This window comes from Patiria miniata, unplaced genomic scaffold, assembly GCF_015706575.1.
Source record: "Patiria miniata isolate m_02_andy unplaced genomic scaffold, ASM1570657v1 HiC_scaffold_7, whole genome shotgun sequence".
Classification (NCBI taxonomy): domain Eukaryota; kingdom Metazoa; phylum Echinodermata; class Asteroidea; order Valvatida; family Asterinidae; genus Patiria; species Patiria miniata.
This window is the reverse complement of record NW_024037074.1, coordinates 9,306,130-9,329,081: the sequence shown is the minus strand read 5'-3', so window position 1 is coordinate 9,329,081 and position 22,952 is coordinate 9,306,130. Positions and strand designations below refer to the sequence as shown.

Here is a 22,952-nt window from a genome sequence, read left to right as displayed (position 1 = left end):
CATGAGCTGTATGTGACTGGTATTTCCGATTCACTAGTTACTGTTTTCAAAATAGTTTTTGGCACACTGATGAAGCTACAAACGCCGTCGGACCAAATTAGGAACATAAAGGGCCAATGGAGTCGAGTCCAACTCGGGACCACACGCAGAGTGTTTACTCTCTGCGCAGCTAGATATGAAGTGGCACGATAGTAAATTGTACCAAGATACTGTAATTTTATTGTCACAATCGTTACAACAGGGCCAATTCCTACTAACCACGTGATTGCAATTGCTGATGTGTTGTCCAAAGTTTAAAGTGCACATTTAAGCCTTTTATTCCAAAATAATCGAATTTGCAGCTCATTACCATTATTTAACTTTGAGTTACAAGCCCCCCCCCCCCCTCACCCGCTGACTTATGTTATGATACTTGTAAATTGGGGCCAAAAACAATAAATGGAATGCTACTTTATTATCGCAAATTTTCCGGGGGATGCCCCGGCCCCCGCTAGTTATTATTATTATTATTATTATTTATTTAGCCATTCTCACAACATTATAAAGAAAGGCAAGGAACAGCAAAAGTGCAAGTACTGTGGTCCGAGGACCTGCTGCACCGTTAGTTGGGCGTGCCTTGAGTCTTGAGCGGTATCACCACCGGTTATATCCTTCTCCAGTTAGGCAGCTATTCATGCAGCTATACTAGGATGGTGCAGAAGTTACGTCACAGGCAAAGGGCCTTCGGCAAGCCTTCACTCTCTGCCCCCCCCCCCCCCCCCCCCCTTCATATCAACCCCCGTTTCCCGAAAGCTTAGTAGAAGCTATCGATCCGCGCTGGGTTATCACATGGTTCTCAAACCAACACATTCAATTAATTTCTTTTTAATGCATCACGTGGGTTCCCATTCAAGGATTTAAAACATATTTCACGGAACACACAAGATCGGAACACAGCGAGTGTATAGCTGTTTACTGGGTGAAATTCAAGTAAAAAAAAATGATACTCCCGCAAACACTTCTAGATATTCATCAACACTTTTTTCTTCTTTTGCGATAATAGAGTCCCTTCACTTTCTGTGTTGATAATATTTTCAGATCAGTGAAATTGTGATACTCAATAAAATAACTATAAAGTATACTTTGCTGTTTCTTGTCATCATTACTTGTTTGAAATAATAATAATAGTCGTATTTATAAAGCGCCTTTTTTCCAAGGGATACAAAGCGTTGGGGGATAATGAAAATGAAGTAGGCCTACATGAACATATATGAGACCTATTACATGCATTATGTAGCACCTTCTTGCTAGGTGCTGCGGCGCATATTCAAGGGCGGATCCAGAACACAATTTGGGGGGGGCCCAAAAAAAATTTGGTCCCCCCAAAAAGTGGGTCCAAAAAATTACGGCGTTTTGGATTCTAGATGCTCTGTGGTGCGATCTGAGGCAATTTCTGACCACTTTAACCAATGTTTTTTTAATGTTTTTTTGAGGAAAAGATGGTGGTGTACTCATTGCCTGCCATTATTGCGATGTCACATAAAAAAAAAAATTGGTTTCGTTTGGGGGGGGGGGGCCATGGCCCCCTTTGCCCCCCCCCCCCCCCGGATCCGCCCTTGCGCATATTGCAGCCACTGCCAGAAACACCGGGGCAAACCCCTTCTATCGACAAGTGTTACTGGGTTCTTTAACGTGCATTACACAACACACGGGACCTACGACTTTACGTCTACATTATACATGTAGAATTATGTCTTGCACGAATTATCCTTTCTGTGAGGGTTTTTTTTAAACGTTTACTTTATGGCTTTATGAGATTTAAGGCCCCTGATCGATTTAGGGACTCCGGCTAAAGTTTGGTCCATGTTATTCTGAAGTGACACTGAATCATGTAAAAACAAAGTAGGCTTAGGCTAAAGGGAATATACATCATTTGCTTTTGCTGTAATTTTCAGAAATGGATGGAATTGGGGGGTTGGAAATGTATAGCAAATAGAGTTACACTGACTTTTTTGAGGTTTTGGGTTCGAAAATGCTATAAAAACCAAGAAAAACAATCTTTTCCTGTAGTCTGGTTCCCTGACTCCATTTAAGAAGAAACAGAGCAGTTTACATATATTGGGGAATTGTAAGGTCAGGGAACCAGTCTAGCTGGCTTGTACCCGTTCATAGGTGTGTAATCGATTGCAAACAAGTGCGATGGTCAACTAGGGCCAGTATTTGAAAAAAAAAGCCAGTTTTTTCCAACGCTGATCCGGGCCGATCAGCGTTGGAAATTGATACAAAAATACCACTTTTCTTGAAAATGACAGTATACCAGGTGCCATGATTTTACAGGATGCTTTACACTGTCATTCACTAACAGTCCAGCAAGGTATTTCAAAATGATTTGGTAGTTTTATTTTTTGATGTTTGCAAATGTTGTATTTATAGAAGCCAAGTCGAAAACGAAGCCGGCGTTTCAAACACGACGCGCGCGATGCTTGGCAAGCTGGCATTGCGTGAGCACTTGGTGGCGCTATTTATGTGGCGCCGAAATCAAACTTTAGTTTGGCACTGGCAGTGCAAATCTCACCAAAAAAGGTAAAACCACTTTGCTTCTCGTTATCGAAATGACTTAATTGGTAGTCATGGCAACTGAGGAAGGGAACAGTGACAATGGCGTGAAGTTATCACAAGGTAGGCATATGTGAAACATAACCGTACGATGAATAGCTGCAGCTGCTGTTATGAATAGGCGGAGTTTTTTTCGCAACACTATTACTGCAGCTATTTCGTGAAATAATATCATGCAGTGCATGCGCACGGCATTGATGGTCTGGCATTGTCTGGTGTGGTGTAAGTGTTGAACTTGAATGGCTAGGTTTATCTTTGGAGTACATGTATCAGTTAATTAAGCGTAGTGATTTTGTTGTCCTTTCCTCTTTGCGGGTCTTTCATATTAAATTTTCAACCCAGCTATAAAAAATAAGTCATTTATTTTGAATTGATCGTAATTCGTATTCCAAGTGTCGGCTGACGTACTGTGTGAGTTCCTAGAGGTAGCCATTCATCAGATTCTCTACGTCAGAAGTTTGTATCCCTCGGGAATCTTTGATCGCAGGAAGAAGTACAACATACCAGTGCAGGTGAGAATGATAATTGATGATATTGATAAATAGCTTGAAATATTAACCGTAACCTTCCCAAATCCTCAAAAATCCTCTTTGCAAAATGAAGGATTTTGCAGGATTGAGGCTATATGGCAAAAGTGTGGTGCTGTTTTGGGGGATGCAGTGTGTCAAGGTCTTAGGTGAGACTGTGAATTGTTTATGCTCATCCATGCATATTTAGGCCTACATTATACTTGAAATCCTCCGCACTGCTCCTGGATGTCACTGGCTCTGCCTCAACATATTAACAGTGATTGCTGGAGGATTTTGCAGGATTGAGGCAGTGGTCACCCCTGACCCCTCCAAGGCCCACATTCAAGAAATAACTCAGGATTTTGCAGGACTGAGGCTGTTTGCTATTTTTACATGGAGGCAGTTGGAGGATTTTGCAGGATTGTGGTTACACCTAACAAAAAGTGCCGGAGTTAGGGTTATAATCAATCATTAGTATCGTTTTTTTGTGACTGTGAGCCACAGTCGATGGTACATTAATACTGAAGACACTTTAGAGGTGCATGGCTTGATTGATACACTTACAGCTGAGATACGTTGTGTTTGGATATGAATGAAAAACGTGATTTATGGTACGTACATGGTATACAAAAAATATGAGTGCAGTTCTCCATGGGCATGTCTATTTCATAAAATGCTTCTAAATCTCAAAACTGGCAACACTGATCCTTGTGTGTGCTTAGAGTGTTTGATTGATGTTCCTTCACATAAGGTGGGGAACAGAAATCAGGCTTTATCTTAAAAGGTATTATATCAATCTCAATCATACATTTTAATGAAGAAACGTAAGGAATAAGACAATCAATTGGGACTTTAATACACCTTTAGATGGTTCAGGTAAGCCTACACACTCAGCAAAAGTGAGTGTGCTGTTTTTAAAATTCAAACTTCAAAAAAAAATTTTAATCTCAGATCTTGATTTTGGGTAATTATGCAAAACCTATGTACACGTACATGTATGTAAGTTGAGTCGATGCTGATGAAATAGGGGTGTTTGAATGTGTTCACAACATCTCACACTTTGTAATTATAGTCCAGTGGAATCAGTTGATTTATATGATTAAAATGACCCTCAAATTTTGATCAATTTATTTTGCCAAAAATAAGATTTTTATAAAAAAATGATTTAAATCAGTGATTTTTTTTTAATCACTTGATTTAAATCGCGATTTATATCAATGATTCAAATCAATGTGGTTTAAATCAGCCAACCCTGGTCTTATGTTGGCCATCATGCAGTTTAATAAACTACATCTTGATTGCTCAGGTCTTTTCAACTCTAATTCTTCCATTAAGAAGCCTTTTCAGGGACCTTTTAAAGTTGATGGAAGCCATTCACATTCACATCAGAAGTCAACGAGATGATGGATTTTGTTGTTTTTTAGGTATGTGTATTTACTCCATTTATGCTATAAAATAATGCAAGATTTTGCACATTTGATTCTTGCGTTCATTTTTTTCTTGACAGATGTCTCGTCATCCAGAACTCAACAAGTATATTACTGATGTTCTGGAAGGAATGAAACCATTAATGACGAAAGTAAGACTATAGTTAGAATTAAGTGGCTCTAACAGGATTATCAACAAGTCTAGAATTTGAAACAAACTCAAATAAGACAAACAGGGTTTTTTAGCTGAGGTTATTTGGTATTCTTAAGTGCTGCTGAAATTGAGAAAAAAAACCACCAATTTTGTAAGAGTTCACTGCCACCAAAGTTTTTGCTTTTCTCAAATAAAATCTAGTCATATATTTTGTTTGCAGTTCTTTAAGGTATATTTTGGAAGTTAATACATTTTTAATGTGCAAACATAGGGTAATTTGTGTACGTTTTGGTGTAAAGAGTTTTTATTATTAGTCCTTTAAATTTGGTTTGCTTTTTAATTCAACCAGGACGAAATTCAGTGCGTGTCTGTGGTTATCATCGGTCCAAACCATCAGCCAGTAGAAAGATTTGTCTTTGAAATATCTCAGCCTGCGTCCCGCTCTTTGAGTGATGACAGCTACTTACTGAAGATGGAGCAATTACTCAGAGCTTTCTTATTGAGGATAAGCACATGTGATGCTGCCTTACAAAGCAACCCGCCTGGTAAGAAAGATGCGATGTTTAAATACATGAAGATAAACAATGCTCACCGTTGTGCTTCAGCTTTCATTCCAGACCTATTGAACCTTCATTACATGTTGTATAACATTTCTGTGCTACATTTCTGAACTGGTTCTTCTTTGAACCATGCATCTCAATAGAGATATCATTCACATGATGTTACCGCAAACTTTCCATTCTTTGTTCATATCCACCATGCAAACCTTAACTATAAAAAGTCTCATTTCTGTGCTAGATTTGTAACCTCTAAATGTTAATAAGGGAATATCCACGTTTAGACTTGAAAGATGTGGCATTCTCAATGAAGTGGACACACTAGAAAGTGTGAGATCAGAGTGTGTGTGTGTCCCTGAGCAATACACTTGACTACAATAGTGTCTTTCAACCCACACACTGCTATATACGTACAGCAACAAGTTCAGCAAGTCAATGTGTTGTCATTACTAGACAGTGCCGCTAGACCATAATATCTCATTTTGAAGTAGGAAATTCTATCTTAACCTAACTCCTTATGCATTTTTGCCAACTGCCTCCATGTAATAATTCCATACAACATCAATCCTGCAAAATACAGCAAAATTATTTCTTGAATGTGGTCCTTGGAGGGGTGACCACTGCTTCAATCCTGCAAAATCATCTAGCAATCACTGTCAGTATGTTGAGGCAGAGCCAGTGACATCCTGGAGCAGTGCGGAGGATTTCAAGTATAATCTTGGCCTAAATGTATGCACGGCTGGGCATAAACAACACAAGGTCTGACCAAAGACCTTGACACAGTGCATCCTCCAAAATTAGCCATACATTATTGCCATAAAGCCTGAATACTGCAAAATCCTCCATTTTGCAAAGAGGATTTTGGAGGATTTGGGAAGGTTAGGGTTAATTGTAAAAAAGATTGTTCTAACTTGTTTCAACCTTGTTTCGTTCCAGAATGTTACTTCAGAGTTCTTGTACACACCAAAAGCTCTGCAGTGTTTTCCATAGAAGACAGTCAGTTTATTCAGGTTTGTCTCTCATGTTGGATCTTTTAAAACTTACACACTCTTTTATAGCCTTTAAGAAATTTAGTTTTAGTTTTGAAAAATTCAAGATAAAATTTGTCCATTTTTCCTCAGGACTTTCCCTGGATTGAAGCAGACCAACATCTTTACAATCTGAATGATGCTAGACTGACTCCTCTGAAGACAATGTACTCAGATTTGATAAAGGTATGGTCCTCTAAGTACTAATAGAAATGGCAGCAGAGCCAATTCTTCCCCCTTTCTCTAGTTTTGAAATTCCAAGATTTGAAATTTGTTTCATTGAGTGTTGAAATTAAAGAAATATACAGCACACCTCCTAAAATGTTAGGTACTCAATCACCTGCGTAATGGAAATCACCACATTTTTGAAAGACATTTTTTTTACTTATTGTTTTTATTACACAGTTTCCGTTCGAAGCTGATATCCATTTTGTGAAGTGCGCATTCTGTGAGAAAGTAAATTCTGTTACAGTAAATTGTGTCTGCATATTTATTTATTTTTCAGATGCAGTTGTACGTGGAGGAAATAGATCCAAAAGCAGCAGCAGTGGAACTTTCGTGACATTTAAGTTGAGCTTAATAATAATTGTGAAAAGACAAATATATATCATTCCAGTGTGACTGCAATGAAGATGTAAAATTCCGTTTTCTTATCTATGATTGGTTAGACCAAACTTGTACATGTGTACATTTATTTGTTTTTAGGTTTTATTGCAGCTTTCTGAAGAAAAGTAAAACACAGTTTATAAAAACAAATTGTTCAGCCAAACTTGAAATACAAAAATGATTTGAAATACAAAAATGACTTGAAATGCTCTTTAAAAATCATTTAACCATATACAATGTTTGTGTATATTTGTTAGATGCACTACTTATTAAATTGAATACAAACTACCAACATGATTTTAAGGAGTTTATTTTTTCTCTCTTTCAAGATGAGCCATTATTATTTTGTTCACAACTTCACTTACAGAAAATTGTTTTAACTAATTACATGTATTGCAAAGCTAAAGCCATTTTCAAAAGCTACTGCATTGCAGGTACTGACATGCTTTGGATCAGTGTGACTGATCTCCAAATATTTCAGCAGCTGTGGTTTTGTTTTCAGGCAAGAAATCTAGACCTTTGTTTCTTTTTCAAGAAACAATGAATGAATAAATGAAAAAGACTTGTGCAGCACCGTATCTGCCACAGATGGGCACTCATGGCGCTTGCCATAAAATGTCCAACCCTAACCAGCAAATATACAGCGCATTATCAAGTCAGATATAAGTTCACAATTTATGGTGAAGTTGCCTCTGAGAATAAATAGGTCTCGGAGCCGATTCAAAGTAAGAAGTTGTTGAGGCAATTCTAATGAAGTATGGCAACCTATTCCACAGCTTTTCTCCCAAAGACCGGAAAGATGTGTATCCCCATGAAGTATACACCAGTGATTCCCTGAGAAACATTTCTGTGAACAATCCTGTTTACCACAAAACAACAATAAAAGTATGCATATCCCTCATAAACATCTTATACATCTTCCCTGAATTGCATCTTAATTTCAGTTCCTAGTTCTCCTAAGAGTTCTCCATGGGTGATAAGGTTTGAAGCTGCCGAGCTATTTATCCGACACACAAACACCGTAGTAAATCCTTTGCTTTCCGTCACAATGGAAGTTGCTGTCGACAACTTCTTCAAAATGCCCCCTGTGACATCATGTGCTTGTTGAGTTGTTGCTACGGGTACAGATAGGCATCCATCGTGTGTTACCTTGATAACAGGAAGCAGTTGTGCATCAGGATGTGATGGTGGTTTATCGTACACCCCATCGATGTCAGTCAGGAATATGACACGTTTGGGTTCAAACACTGAACACAGTTTCTGAAAAGGAATACAATTTCTTAAAATTAAAGTCAAGTTTAAAAATGTATAATACATACATTGTATTAGAAGAAAAACTGAATGATTGCCAAGTTGTCTTTGTTTAGGAGGAAATGGGATGAAGAGGAATGCCAAGCCCCCTTACCTCTAGGGTAAAAGCCTCTTCAAAAGAAGTCCAAAATAGTCCTCTAAAAACAAGCCTGAACCCCACATTGTTAAGTTCTTGATCTAATAGAGTAATAGACATCATACCTCAATGATGGTATCGCCACTGAGTATGGTACAACCTTGATGTCTGTCTAACACACAGTCACCGTGCATGACAGGCTGATAGCCTTCAACTAGCAGATTCTGGATACTGGCTGTATCTGATTGCACAACGCTTCCATGATCAGTCACCCATCCACCACAAGGCTGATGAAACAATGAAAAAAAAAGGACTCATTGGAGAGGGACTTGAAGTGTTTTTGCCTCCGCATCTTTGTTATTTTGACCCCTTAATGCACAAGGTCTATCTTGGCACCAGTGGCAATAATTTAGATCACAATGTACATTTATTTAAATTTTGAACTTACTGAAACTCCAACAGCATTGACTCCTTGACTCACAAACTCATTCACAATGATATGATTCAGCTGTAATCAGAACACACAAAAAGTATTTGAGATTTAATGTAAGCTTACTGGATTGGAAAGCATTGCTAAGATCTGGCAAAATGACTTAAAGGGAATGTACAACATTTGTTTTTGCTTCAATTTTCAGAAATAAATGGATTTGGAGGATTAGTATGTTATAGCAAATATTGTTACACTGACTTGTTTCACGTTTTGGTTTCGTAGAAAACCAATCATGTTCTCGTAGTCTGGTTCCCTGACCCCACTTAAGATGAAATGGAGCAATTTATAGACTTTAGGGAAATGTAAGATCAGAGAATCAGTCTAGCAGGCTTGTAGTCTTCACAGGTGTGTAATCAATTGCAAAGAAAATGCAGACGAACTAAATATGAAAATGTAGGAGCACTTTTTGAAAAAAAGCCAGTTTTCTCCAACGCTGGTCAGCCGACCAGCGCTGGAAAAATACAGTTTTTCTTGAAAATGTCAGCACACCAGGAGCCACAACTTTACTGGATGCTTTAGACTGTCATTTCCTAACAATCCAGTAAGACATTTCGTGATAATTTGATCATTTAGTTTTTTGATGTTTGCAAATGTTGTATCTTCCCTTTAAGCTGCCTCCATCAATACTGCCCAAGTGCAAGCTGTTAAGAAAATTTCCTCTATTTGAAAATAATGAAGGTTGTTTTGACCTGAACGGAACCTTAATTCTTTTATACATGTAGTAGGATTTGTAAATGAAACTTTCCTTGAATGCATGCCTTGTTGGACTTACTTTAGTAACAGACACTCGTGTCTTGCAAAACCCCATCTTGGCCCGGCCATTTTGTGCATCACCTTTGTTGCTATGGTAACCCTGTGCAACTCCATATTCTTTTGCCTGGAAGTGGCCAAATGACCTGTTAACACAACAAAAGAGCATCGAGCATGATTGAAAATATACTGAAAAATAACATTTGGAGTGATTGTTACTGGGCTGTTCATGAATTATTTTTATCTGCAGTAACCATACCCCCCCCCCCCCCAAACATTCTGCCAAAAACGGACCACTAAAACCCCCCATCATGTCCATACCGGCATAGTGACGTGGATGCATCACCGCTAGTTAATACTACCATGGAGCTATAAACACATAGCTCCATGATACTACTAGTACTACTAGTCCTGTACCACTGCATATGAATCACCACTGGTCTCACCACAACACGACTCCACCACCATTACAGAAACTGCATTCACAATAATTCCTTTATTATTTATAATAATTATGCGAATGCCAATTATCAATGCACGCCAATTTCATGTGCCTACCCACCCGGCTCCGTGCACAAGAATAATCCGCCTTTCACTTAAAATTTGCAGTTTTAATAACTCTGCAAATTTACGGATTTCATCCAACTTCTCCGTTTCTAAATGATCTTTCGCTGTCACTGCACTCCCGCCAAGTTTTATGATGCATTCAACCTGCATCATTTGGCATAATAAAGACGTTTTCTTGCAGTAGAAAGTTTTGGACTACACCGTGCCAGCAACTGAACAGCTGATAAAAACGAAAATGTGCACAATGTGGAGAGTTTGTTTACCCAACTCTTGAGGGCGCTATTATCTATCAGCTGTGTTCAGGTTTATTGTGGTTTAGCTTTAGTACAGTGCGCGTGATGTATTGTGTCATCGCGAGGTGAATCGCCACTCGTACTGCACGTTTTAAAATCACTTCCGCATAATTCATTCTGTAAATTGTTGAGTAGAACTAAGAAGCAAAAAATGTGTCCTCGCGGGGCTTCTGTTTTTATACTTGCTGTCGTATTTGTGTCGATGTTGTCTGGCACATTTTCAATGCCTTCATTTCTCTCCCAACGTTTGTGGTAAGTTGGATTATTTTGTTCCTTGATAGTTGATAGCCATGTTGTCGATGTCTTTGTTGACCTACCCTGCCTACCTAGTGCCAGGCGCGGTTCTAGAGCCAATATTTTGGGGGGGCTAGCAAGGTGGATCCAGAATTTTTTTCAGGGAGGCGTGCTGAAATGTAGACCGGTTATTTTCTCCGGACACTTGGGCCTCTGTCTCTAAAGACTAAAGCCCCAGCCCCCTGTGGAACTGCCACTGCCTACCATGGAATAAGAACACATGTTCCTCCATGCTTGACTCGACATGGTCGGGTCGATTGTCATGTTTTTTTGTGTGTTTTTTACTTTAAAATTTATAAAAGTTCTATTCTTTGAGTTTGAGAGCAAGTTCAGAGGGTTCGATTGTTTCTTGCTAGTCTTCTTTGAAACTTTTACTGAGCTCAGCAAATATTAAAATGGAGTAAATGAACATATTTAATCATTTCTTTGCTGGCACATGAATCAAGCCCCCCAATATCTTTTTCAAGGACAGGCATTGACAGGATAGGAATAGACAAAACAAGAATCTTCAATAGTTTTGTGTGAAACTATAAATATTTAATTTGATAACATTGGATTACGCATAACATTGAATGGATTCTTTGATTTATTTTATATTTATTTCTCAGTGAAAATTGTGTACAGAATGAGCAAACAAAGTCATGGGACTATCTCCTATTTGTAAACCAGTGGCCAGAGACTTTTTGCAAGTACTACAATGTAAGTTATACATTAGATTCTCAAACAAACAACGAACAAACAAATGATATAGTTGTTTCTGCGGAGCAACAATAAAACAAAAATCAAAATTAACATGATTAAGCACACATTCTTATTCATTTTGTCATAATTACTATTATTAAATTATAATGTAACAGGCCTAATTTGATTATTTGTTTGTTTTTCTTCTCTTTTGTTTCTAAAAACTTTTTCATATTTTGTTCTTTTTAATGTTACAAATTTATGTGTCAAGAAAATGCAATTGAGACTTTTAGTTTTAAATTTGTGGTACGGAACAGTTTTCCAGGCTTTGGTATTCAAAAGTCATTTTCACATTGCATATTTAATAAAAATGAGGACCTTTCATTTGTTGTTTTGGGGATGTTTCTCTTTAAGATGTTAAACTGTATTGTGTGTAACCATAGCTACCGGTACTTACTCCCAGATGCACAGTTAAATGTAACACTAGTTTATCTTTTGCAAAATGTGCAGAGTAAGGTTTTGTCAGAGGTTTGGAAATATTTATTTCACAATGATTGTCTCTGGATATGTGTGGGTTTTTGTTTAAGTGAAGTATAAAAGCGACAATGAGTTTGTCAAACGATAATATTAACAGATCTTAATTTTGTCAAAAGATAAGGCAAAATAAAAAAAAAAAACATGTTTAGCGTCCTGCCTCTTTGACAAAAAGGAAGGAGGAGGCCCTTCTTTTTTTTTCTTTTTTTTTTTTCAAAATGGCCGCCCGACACATTTTTCAAGACAACGCGGCCGGGCTATTTTTCAAGATGGTTACCAGCTTTTTTCAAAATGGCCGCCACTTGGACTCATTGACTATTTCCACAGCTTTATACACGGTATAAAAGTCTAAAAATATGATTTCTTTCGTCAGAGATCGTTAAAATTTATCAATTTTTGTCTTTTAAAAAAAAAAAAAAAAAAAAAAAAAAAAAGGAGGCGGCCTCTAAAAAGGAAGCGGGCGGGGACACTAAACATGTTTTTTTTTTTACTTCGCCTAATAAACAGATCTTAATTTTCTCTATAAAGTTGTGTACAAAAATCAATGGCCCAATTTTGAGCTTAACAAATGACAAATTTTCACCCCTAGGCATCACACAAACACGACAACAAAGATGGCCAAGAATGCATCATTCCGCCAATTGTTTCAACCTGGACCATCCATGGCACATGGTAAGAATCTCACCTACAAAAACACAAGCAGAAATAAAAGGAAGTCTTGGGCTAAAGAAAAAGATGGGAAAGTCCCCTTAACGTTTGCATTCATATTATTTAATTTGAATTAAATTCAACTTTATATTTTTTTTCTGTTTAAATTGCCCCTCACCCATTTTTGTGTGGTATGTACTGTTTTTACTATTTTAGTTTTTATTTCCTGGCTTTTCCGCAAAGTTGCGGAAAAGCCTTTGTTTTTATTCTCATTTACTTTTTCTTCCTCTGTTTTTTTTGTTTGTTAACTATGTGTATAAGAATAGCTCAGATCATCATGAAAATTGGTAGGAAGGTAGATAAGACATCAAGATGATATCTTCAACTGATTTTCGCTAAATGTTTAAACTTTTGTAATATGCATAGACTATAAAAAGTTTACATTCAATGCATTTTGTTCACGAAATTATCATTTGAAAGATTGGACATCGCCAAGAAAGCATAAACTCAACAAAAAACTATTCATGCAGAATTTAAGCCCAATGTTTTGTTCATTGAACAGACATAGTTCTAGTTTCTATATTAATTGTAACTTGATTATAATTCACTAACACTAACAATATTAGTTTCATTGGAGTTACATGAATATTTCTAGAATATTACTCAAAGTACGTGTATGTAATATGAGATTCAGAATGTTCTATATTTCTTAATTGACAGGCCGACTAAGACGGGCACTGAAGGACCAACAAGTTGTAACAATACTTGGCAATTTAACTTGAGTCAAGTCAAAGTAAGTAATTCACTTGTACATCTTTGTCTAAAGAGAACGACATTATTTTGTTTCCCCTTGGGATATTTCTTTTGCATACACATGTTCAATATATTTGTAGTTTTTCTGTGTATTTTGTGTATCATGTTATGTCAAGTGCATGCTTTTTAAGTCTGTTCTAATTTTGAACTCAGTATTTTTCTAGGGAAGTGGTTCTCTGAATTGAGAAAGTTGTCCCTTTTTGTTTTTCAGGATCTTGTTCCCGCTATGAACAAAACTTGGCCGGGGCTACTGACAGGAGAAGAATATTGGTATTTTTGGTAAGTTCACAAACATTTCCTTCCAGTTTTGATGAAACTTCGGTCTGCACCACATTTGCGGTTGATAAGATGGAATTTGCAGGGTGATTTAATTCATTGGGGTTTGGCCCTTCACCGACATACAACACTGTATACTCAGGAGGTCTCACATTAAGTGCTACCTGCAGGATTCTTAGCCTGCCAGCCAAATGCTAGTCAAAACAGCGGGGGACTAGTCAAACTGTTCCCGAACTAGCCCAGCTGGTGAGTCAAAACTTATTTGGCTACAGCAAAAATGAATGGACACTAAGAAATAAATCATTGATTTCAGAAAGCAAACCTGTATTAATGTGTGTTTATTTTTTCAAGTGTAATTGTTTAGGGTTCAATTATTTGATCTGTTTATAAGAAACATGTTTTCACATTGTTGGTTATGAGACACTATAAAAGTAAAACATGCGGGCTAGTGAAAATGCCCGCGGGCTAGAAAAGAGTCTGTTTCAGTAGCCCGGCTGGCTACTGAAACATAAAGAGTGAAGGTCAAACCATGGAGGAATAAGTCCATGGTCAAACCTGCTACCTGAGGAGTTTGTGAATTTCCTCTCACAATGCCTCGGGGCAACACTGAGTATACAGTGTTTATGGAATACATCAGTGAAGGGCAAAACCCAATATGGAATTAACATGAAAATACACCAGTTTGTAACACACCGCATTGTCCTTGTGCCACCATTCCAACCCTCATTCTTGACCTGATAACCAAACCTACATTATTCTGCAAACCACCCCTGGTATCCATTTAAACAACACTCCATGTACAAGTATTACCCTTAGCTATCCCAATTTTTAGTTGTTGCCTCAAAAACCAACGAATTCAACCCCAATCATCATCAAACATATGCTAAAACCCTGGATCAAGTATGCCATTTGGGTGTACTTTGGAATACTTTCCTGTTTATGAGTTTATTTATATCACAAAGTGTTTATTTTCATGATATTGCAGTGTAAAAGGCTTGTATTGATGTGACCTTTCTGCCATCAGTCAACATTGCTCAATTCCAACAAAGGACTGAGTTTCAATAGCACACAGCTCAGTGCCTATTGTGCATTTTATTTCACCAGAACTTTTTATGTTTTGCATGTAGTAGACATGCAGTTGTGTACAAATATACCGGTAGTTACTTCCTCATTGCAGTTGGATTTTGTTTTCCCTATAAGACCAAAAGTTTCAAAGACCTCACAGACAATGTTGCCTCAGAAAACGTATGCTATCTTTTGAAGTGATGAATATGCAAAACAATGATGCAACTTGGACTACTGTAATATTTTCTGCAAATAAGAGTTAGAAAGTTTGGCGCCACTCAAAGTCGAGGCATTTTTCCTATCTTTTTCAGCTACTCAAAGATCCAACTGTCTATGGAAATAAATCAAAGTGGAACACCAACAGGGTTGTTCAATATTCCATCTTGCTTCCCTGAAGTTTAATTAGAGGTTGAATTCTTACCATTAGCATTCAAATAGAAACCAAAATGTACATGACACATCCTCATAAAACTGATAATACTCTAGCTTGTTGAATTAGTGTATAAAACATCCTGTATGTAGCGTAAACGTATACAGTAGCAATGTTTGTTTACACTAATACTTTATATTTATTAGCTCTGATCCAGGAAATTCCTTGTGCATTGTAATGTACCAATGTTAATTCTGTTCTTCACATTCACTTCCTGGATGTATTTGGTTCCTTCCCGGGGCTCAAGGCTATTTTGTTTTTCTCTGGCAATATGATAAACCTGACTCGTAAAACAAGAAGGAAGCGTACATGTAGAGTTACAAAAGTTTCAAGAAATTTAGGGAAGCATCTGTTTAGATTATTGGCAATATGACATCAATAGAAACCAGAATGTACTTTCACAACTGTTTTCCTTACTATCTGTTTGGGAAATACAAAAAAGAAGATATAGTTATTAACTAAATATTGTTTCCTTCTTTTCTCCTTATCGTGAATCATAGTGAAAAGCATTTCTTCACTGACTCAAAAGTATTTTGTCAAAAATATTTCATATATTCCTATAAATATTTCAGAGTGACTGATTGACAGTGGAACGCTGCTATAGTACTGTATAATGAACATTGAAGGATCCACAGAAATTGTTTGTAATTAATATAGTGATCGGTCGGTATAGTGATTTTAAGCTACTGGTGCTCCTGTACTCACTTTTCAATAAAATAGCGCCCTTCAGAACTTCACCCTACACACCCTGGTAGTTACTGAAAGACGACTTAAAACACAACCACTGAATTATGTTATTACACAGTTTTTGAGCTTGCTACCTACAGCAATACATTTAGGTGGCTTTCCCCTTCTATTCCATGGGGAAATAATAGCCACTTGTCGCTCTGCTGTTGAGATTTTTCAACAACAATGTTCGGTGCATTTTGTACACAAAAATCTGGAGCCAAACACAATGTTCGGTATAGCGATGTTTCACTGTAGTTTGCCTTTCTCGTGAGTGTTAAGAACTAATATAACTTACGTTCTTATACATAACAAGTCAAATTATTTGGTCAGATGGTTCATTTTTAGTAACAGAAATTTCAGTTCTCATGCTGTGTAATTTTAAGTTTAAATACAGATACATGTTCATAGAGATAATTATATCTAAAAACCCATAGCTGTAACTGTAAGTTCTTGTGTCTGCAGGTCCCCTATAAAAGTGTTGTTTTTTTCTGATTTTGGATTGTGATTCTATGAAAACTAACCATGAACTTGCAGTCACATGTGGTAATTTTGTTGATCACTTCGAAATCCTTGTGCCTTTCATCCAGGTCACATGAATGGGATAAGCATGGTACCTGTGCAGCTAGTCTTCCTGTTCTGTACGGAGAACACAACTATTTCAACAAAACACTCCAACTGAAGCAACAACATAACATTGATAAGTAAGTCACTTACGTTGACACCAGTCACATATCTTACACAGTAAATGGGAGTCAGGTTGGCACAGTGATTCCTTTCCTTGCCTTTCACTTCTATGGCAGGGGTTCGATTCCCGTCCAGACCACATTATAATTGGGCATTTAGTCCCATCATGACCATCAATAATCATCCTGGAAAAACATCTTAGAGGTATTAGATTAGAGAGAGGGGGGGGGTGGAAAGAGTGAGATGCTCAGACATTTACCAGTCATTATCCAACTCTCACAGTTGCTAAACCAATAGTGATTCCTGATCCCTACCTCCATTTAAATCATCACAATTGTTGTCATTGTTGCATTTCATCATATACAGGATCCTGAGCAGCAGTGGCATTATTCCATCATCGACTGTCAAATATACTCGGGATAAAATTGAGGAGTCCGTCAAGAATGCTACCGGGGGCATGCCAGATCTTATTTGCTTCCAAGAAAATGTAAGAATCCAGCAATGTCAAGTGAGACTGATCAAATAGGGCACTGACTGATCATTTAGTTAGTGAGTCGTAAAACATTTAACAAGTTTGGAGATGGTTAAACCATTTCTGTTCATCAATGTCCATCACCTTGTCAATACATACAATCAAGGACTTCATACAAAACACATCTGGTTCCATAAAGAAATCAAGAGCTTGTTTGATTGGCTCAATTAACCAAGATATCCATGTTATGATTCATTTGTATTAAAGATACGGGGCATTGATCGATCAACACTAACAATTGAAATATTTATTAGAGCAAACATGATATCGATCAGTAATAGCAGTCTGCAGTATTTTTCATCTTTCAAAGGTCAAAACCTGACTTGAGCTAAGAGAATAATCCTTTTTTTATTAACGCATGATTAGTTATTTGTTTCCTATCTTTCCTTGATATTTTTCAAAGTTATTTGTTTGGAGTGAGCATTACACAGTTTGTGGAGGGACTTTCCCCATTGTCACACAACCTGTTAACATATGTTTTTTGTTTTCTTTTCTTTTTTCATTTTACATGGACAGAGTGACTCTGACTTCAAGCAGTACCTGCAAGAGATCAGATTGTGTTTGGATAAATCCCTGAAACCGTTTGATTGTCCTAAATCAAAATTCATGCACTTGACATCAGAATACGATAGTCCTTGCTCCTCCAAGACTCCCATCGCATTGCCACCACTCACAACAGGGAATGCAGCGGTGTAGAAAAGTGTAAGTCAAGCAGTAGACTTCTTAAAGGCTTATAGCATCACTCACTTGTATCCCAAAAGTAACCTACAGAATTATCAACAAAACACTAACACCCTGTGAAACTATTCTGTCAGGCTTGCTGTCATTTAAAAGAAATCAAGAAATGTAACATGATTTCCAACAATCAGTCAATTGACTGATATTTAAATATAGAGTGCTTGATTTTGGAAAATTAAGTGTGCTCGAAGAGTGGACTTTCCACTGAGCTAAATTTTTAACAGGTTAGGTTTTGAACATTGTTCTTTGGAGTGGTGTGATTATTGGTAACAAACAAAATGTGTGACAAGGAAATTACATTCTTCATATATTGCAAATGTTTACTCACATTTACCCACAAAAGCAGTGCATACAAAATATTTAAATGAGACAGGAAAATGAATGTTATATACATGTATTGTACATAATGTTCATTGTTTCCGCTGATTATTGTATACACACAGCTCAATTTTAAAAGTATGGTGCAAACAACAGACAGTTAGCATATTTGATTTTTTTCTATTTTCTTAACTAAAAAGAGCTACAACTGTAATGTGCACTTAATCAGTTCACATTTTTGTGATGTGATTGGTTCAATAGGCTGGAGTTTTTCATTTTTTTTTGGGGGGGGGCGGTCGTTTTTTATTTTTATTTGGGGGGGGGTCTTTTTGTTACGTTTTTGTTTTTTCTTTGTATCGCTATCAAGCTTAGCAAGTGGCACATTCCAAACCTGTATATCATTGGGTAGAGGTTCAAATCCTGCTAAAGATATCTGGAGTAAGTCTCAGGAGCATTACGAATTGTCTTTCCTTCTCTCATTAAATGTTGATTGTTCTGTATATTGTTCTCAGATTGCGACATTTTAATTCCAATACAGCATTAAAATAGGAAATTACTGTGAAAGCAACTTGCATTGGTGTGTATACTTATACACAAGTTTAATTCAAATTAGGTATAACAATTGTAAAAAAATACTGTATGCAATGAAAGCAGTTTGCATTGGTGTGTACACTTATACAAATTACTTTTTGTTGTATTATAAGACTGCCTTTAATTCAACCTGTGATTTAATTGTATTTTTTTTATTAAATAAAAGACTTATTTCAAACTATACAATTCACTAGTTCATGAGATGAACAAGGCAACCAATACGTGAAATACTTCTAAAGGTATTTACTCTAACCTCCCAACTCTATCAAAATCCATCCCTCCATTTTTGTTGATTTTGGGGGACTTGGTCCTGCAGGCCTGGTTTGACTAGTATTGATGGATTATGATGGACTTGGTCCTTGGGGCCTAAAGCAAAGCATGCATTGGAAGCAGCGTGATTAATGGGTTTTGGCGAACTTGGTCCAGTACTTTAATAGTAAAAGACAGTAGGAAGTTGGGTTGAGACCGACAAAGTAATTCATACTTTACATTTGTTTGTAATGTGCATTATACGTAGATAATGAGTTATATTACTTCAGGTATTTGTATTAAACCCACTATGCAGATCTACATCTGTGTTATTTGTCCAGTCATTTAAATGCTGCTTGTGATACATGAATTAAAATGAGTGTGCACTGTCATTTCCATGGCGTCAATTTTCATGGATGTTGCTATAAACTTTGTATCAGTAATTAATTTTGGGCAGAAAACCTCACCATATACTTCTTTTTTTTTCATGACAAGTGTGGCATAATAATATAAGCTGAATGTATTACGGACACAAATCGGAAAGAATCGGCATGCATTCAAATAAGTCCATGTTAGGGATGTGTACAGCTTCGTCATCATTGTATGAAATCTGAGTTAAAAATCTCCCATTTGCCTGTCATTGTCCTCAGCTGTAAATAAGGGCCCATTTGTCCTGTTGAGAAAACAGAAATAAAGGGTGGACAACAGCTCAAGACAAGTCAAGGACACCGTCACTACAAATGACGTACAGCTACAAGCGTGGTTAGATCCATAGAAGGGAATATTAATTAAAATGGGAGAGAACAATTAATCTCTTCCATTTCTACTCCATAATTTGAATCTGTCAGTCTCAATCATAGCATATTTTCCGAAAACTTATAAACGACTACCTCAGAACCACATACATTCGAAACAAGTGAGATTGCAAAATAAACTCTGGCCGTGTTGCAAGAAGTCTTGCATGAAAGTCTTGCCTAAAATCGATCAAAATGATCCCCACCGGAGGCTGGAAAGGCGACGCCCATGATGGCACATATGAAACACCTCAATTTTGGGACAGACAGACCGACCATCAAGCTCAAGCCAGAGCTTAATTGCAAAGAGATTTCATCGTAAACTTGCACTCTATTCCGAATAAATTCCAGCTGCACACCAACTGAAGTTTTCGGGGGGGGGGGGGTGGGTCTATCCCCGTCCCTTTAATTTAGGATCGTGAACACTGCCAACATTGGCAACTTAGCGTCTCCCATCTTGCAATGTCTGCCAAGAATTCCTCGTTGCGACGGAAGGTCTTATAAAGTGACACCGCCAATCCCGCACATGCCACCTAATATGAAGCGAAAGATATCGTCAAACCTGAAGCGACAACTAGATTACCGTCATCCGACATTATTTATCATTGTCAAAAACAGTACAAAAATTGAAAAGAAAACGGAAAAAAACAAAAAGCCGCTGGTATGAGAAATCACAATTAAGGAGCTGATAGAGCTGCAAAATTGCCTTAAACTTAATCATTTCTAGATCAGTGAAATGAGGACTCGCATCAATACACGCGAAGGACAGGACAAGAGTATTGTTAAGAACGGTGTTCATTTTTAGATCCTATGAGAAAAGATATATCAAAGATACTCAAGTTTCCAACAAGAACTGACTGACTGCATAAACATTTCATTCAATGGATGCTCAAAAATGTTTCTTATTTTACTCCTCAACTTATTTCTGCAATGAAGGCCCCGAAAAGGGCGAAGTTAATGCACATGCACATAATCGTGTACATTAATTAGGCTATGCGCAATTACGCCCATATGTATTTTCCACAATGCGCAATTGTCGTGATAAAGGTGGTGAACAAATATTACGGCTTTAACCATTTTGGAATAAAATGTCAAAATGTTGGTACGTTGGCACATGTCCGCCCTCCCCCACCCGTCCCCCACCCGTCCCCCCACCCGTCCCCCCACCCGTCCCCCCACCCGTCCCCCCACCCGTCCCCCCACCCGTCCCCCCACCCGTCCCCCCACCCGTCCCCCCACCCGTCCCCCCACCCGTCCCCCCACCCGTCCCCCCACCCGTCCCCCCACCCGTCCCCCCACCCGTCCCCCCACCCGTCCCCCCACCCGTCCCCCCACCCGTCCCCCCACCCGTCCCCCCACCCGTCCCCCCACCCGTCCCCCCACCCGTCCCCCCACCCGTCCCCCCACCCGTCCCCCCACCCGTCCCCCCACCCGTCCCCCCACCCGTCCCCCCACCCACCACTGACCCAAGGATCGCCACCCATGATGAACGAGGTCTCTCCCTACGTTACGTACAGTACGAACTATATTGATTTCTGAAATTTGTTTGAATGTGAAATGCACTAGTGTATTTTGATTCATACAGTTTGAATTTACGCCTATACCGTTTTCATCACAAAGACGTATGTCCACTGACACAGCAAGAGGAACTGACATCACTTTTGCCAAAATGAATGGCAGAATAAGCTTCCGTCTTTTAAAAAAAAAAGGAAAACATGTGAGAGAAAAGAGAAAAACACACGTTTGCAATAAAGAAATCAAATGGATTTAATGAAAAGGGTTCTGTTGAAGGACACAGAGGAATAAAAGAAAAAAAACTTTTTAAAACATGGCAAAAGTGAAAAGTTGTGAAGCAAATCGTAGCATGTGCCTACTAGCCTCCCCCCCCCCCCGGCTTGCTCCTTGATCCGGGCACCGCGCCACCCCTTGTGCCGCCACCCTCGCTCAGAATTTGGAGTATAAAATAAGGCCTCTTGCCAACACCCACCCCCCCCCCTCACACCCATGATGATCTCGTAGTCCTAAATCGGAAAAATAGTGAGGCCTACAAATTTGCCTGGTTAAAAGGGGGAAAAGTTCATTGCAACAGAACTACTCATTTTTATGATTCGTAATTTTTGGATCGATTGGTTTTTTTTTATTTAATACTAGTTGACAAAGTACATTATCGCAACTGCCGTGATGCGCGCACGCATTGTTGTCGCGTCCCCGGCCCGGCCCGGCCCGGCCCGGCTACCGTCATAGTTATATAGCGCCCTCACACGTCGTCAATAGGAACTTTTACCTGCAATACGCTAAGGAAAAGTAGAACAGTGACCGTCCATTGAATAAGACACCAACCAGCTTCGCTGCATAGAGCAATCCGGATGAGGATTTCACTGTCTAAAAGAAGACAATAAAATAGACAATAAAAACTAAAGGGATAGATTTTTGGCTTTAAGACATATTTTAGAATGAGAACATTTTTTTTTCATGGAATATGACAGATTTAGAAGGAAAAAAAGCTACTCAGCGGCGCTTGTGTTGGGATGCTGACATAAATTTAAAAGTATAGTAAATTACTTACCTTGAGGAAAAGCATGTATCTTTGCATCGCCATAGAGAATGCCCAGGGCTAAACCTGCCGTTGCATAGTTTTTTATGTCTAGATGGATTTTATTTTGGAATAATAAACAAAGTTTTAAATAGCGGAAACATGTAGTAATCTGTCAAGGGGGGTACTAGGTAACACTAATTACACCTTCACGGTGGTTTCGGTGATCTTGTACTTGTCACCCAAGACATAAGAATAAACATCGCGACTGTGGACCAGATTTTCCAGAATCTGACGTCTGTGCAAAGTTGGATTAGAATTCTCGATTACATATTGATTCGGCATTATGAAAGTGTTGGGCAGATTAATATAACTCAGAAAACATTCACCTTGATTGAAAGTGAAGATGTGGAAACATGCATGTAAACAGAAAAGTGGATAAATGTAATAATGTACCGCTAAAATTATAAGCAAATAGTTACTTTTAAATATGTGTATAGCACTATCACTGTTTGTGCATCGCAACATCCGTTTCGTTCATCACCAACTGACGTCGACTCAGACATACTGTGATGATGATTCTAGATTGGAGTAATGAAAACGTCCATCTGATTGCTTCTCGTGTCTGTTAATTTTTGTTAATTGAAACTGTTAATGTTTAGGCAAAACCATTACATCAT

At 38.1% G+C, this 22,952-nt stretch overlaps 3 protein-coding genes across 4 annotated transcripts; 2 read left to right on the top strand and 1 right to left on the bottom strand.

Moving 5' to 3' along the window:
- The first annotated feature begins 2,493 nt into the window (after positions 1 to 2,493).
- LOC119746171 (mitotic spindle assembly checkpoint protein MAD2B-like) lies at positions 2,494 to 7,165 on the top strand. The gene is made up of 7 exons (XM_038222980.1): positions 2,494 to 2,658; positions 2,989 to 3,107; positions 4,612 to 4,683; positions 5,035 to 5,230; positions 6,179 to 6,252; positions 6,364 to 6,456; positions 6,776 to 7,165. The coding sequence occupies exons 1-7, from the start codon at positions 2,610 to 2,612 to the stop codon at positions 6,830 to 6,832; spliced, it is 660 nt and encodes a 219-aa protein (XP_038078908.1). The 5' UTR covers positions 2,494 to 2,609; the 3' UTR covers positions 6,833 to 7,165.
- LOC119746169 (isopentenyl phosphate kinase-like) lies at positions 6,662 to 10,302 on the bottom strand. Of its 2 annotated transcripts, none has more exons than XM_038222976.1 (5): positions 10,066 to 10,302; positions 9,526 to 9,649; positions 8,712 to 8,771; positions 8,389 to 8,550; positions 6,662 to 8,136 (listed from the first exon to the last, which is right to left on the bottom strand). In XM_038222976.1, exons 1-5 carry the CDS (start codon positions 10,221 to 10,223, stop codon positions 7,786 to 7,788), a joined length of 855 nt encoding a protein of 284 aa, XP_038078904.1. In that variant the 5' UTR covers positions 10,224 to 10,302; the 3' UTR covers positions 6,662 to 7,785. The 2 variants fall into 2 exon arrangements, with proteins under 2 accessions (XP_038078904.1, XP_038078906.1); XM_038222978.1 differs by having other exon boundaries at positions 10,062 to 10,189.
- Positions 10,303 to 10,375: 73 nt separating this feature from the next.
- On the top strand, positions 10,376 to 19,520 carry LOC119746170 (ribonuclease Oy-like). The gene is made up of 8 exons (XM_038222979.1): positions 10,376 to 10,615; positions 11,266 to 11,356; positions 12,462 to 12,544; positions 13,241 to 13,313; positions 13,545 to 13,612; positions 16,421 to 16,534; positions 16,884 to 17,004; positions 17,566 to 19,520. Exons 1-8 carry the CDS (start codon positions 10,515 to 10,517, stop codon positions 17,743 to 17,745), a joined length of 831 nt encoding a protein of 276 aa, XP_038078907.1. The 5' UTR covers positions 10,376 to 10,514; the 3' UTR covers positions 17,746 to 19,520.
- The last annotated feature ends 3,432 nt before the right edge of the window (positions 19,521 to 22,952 follow it).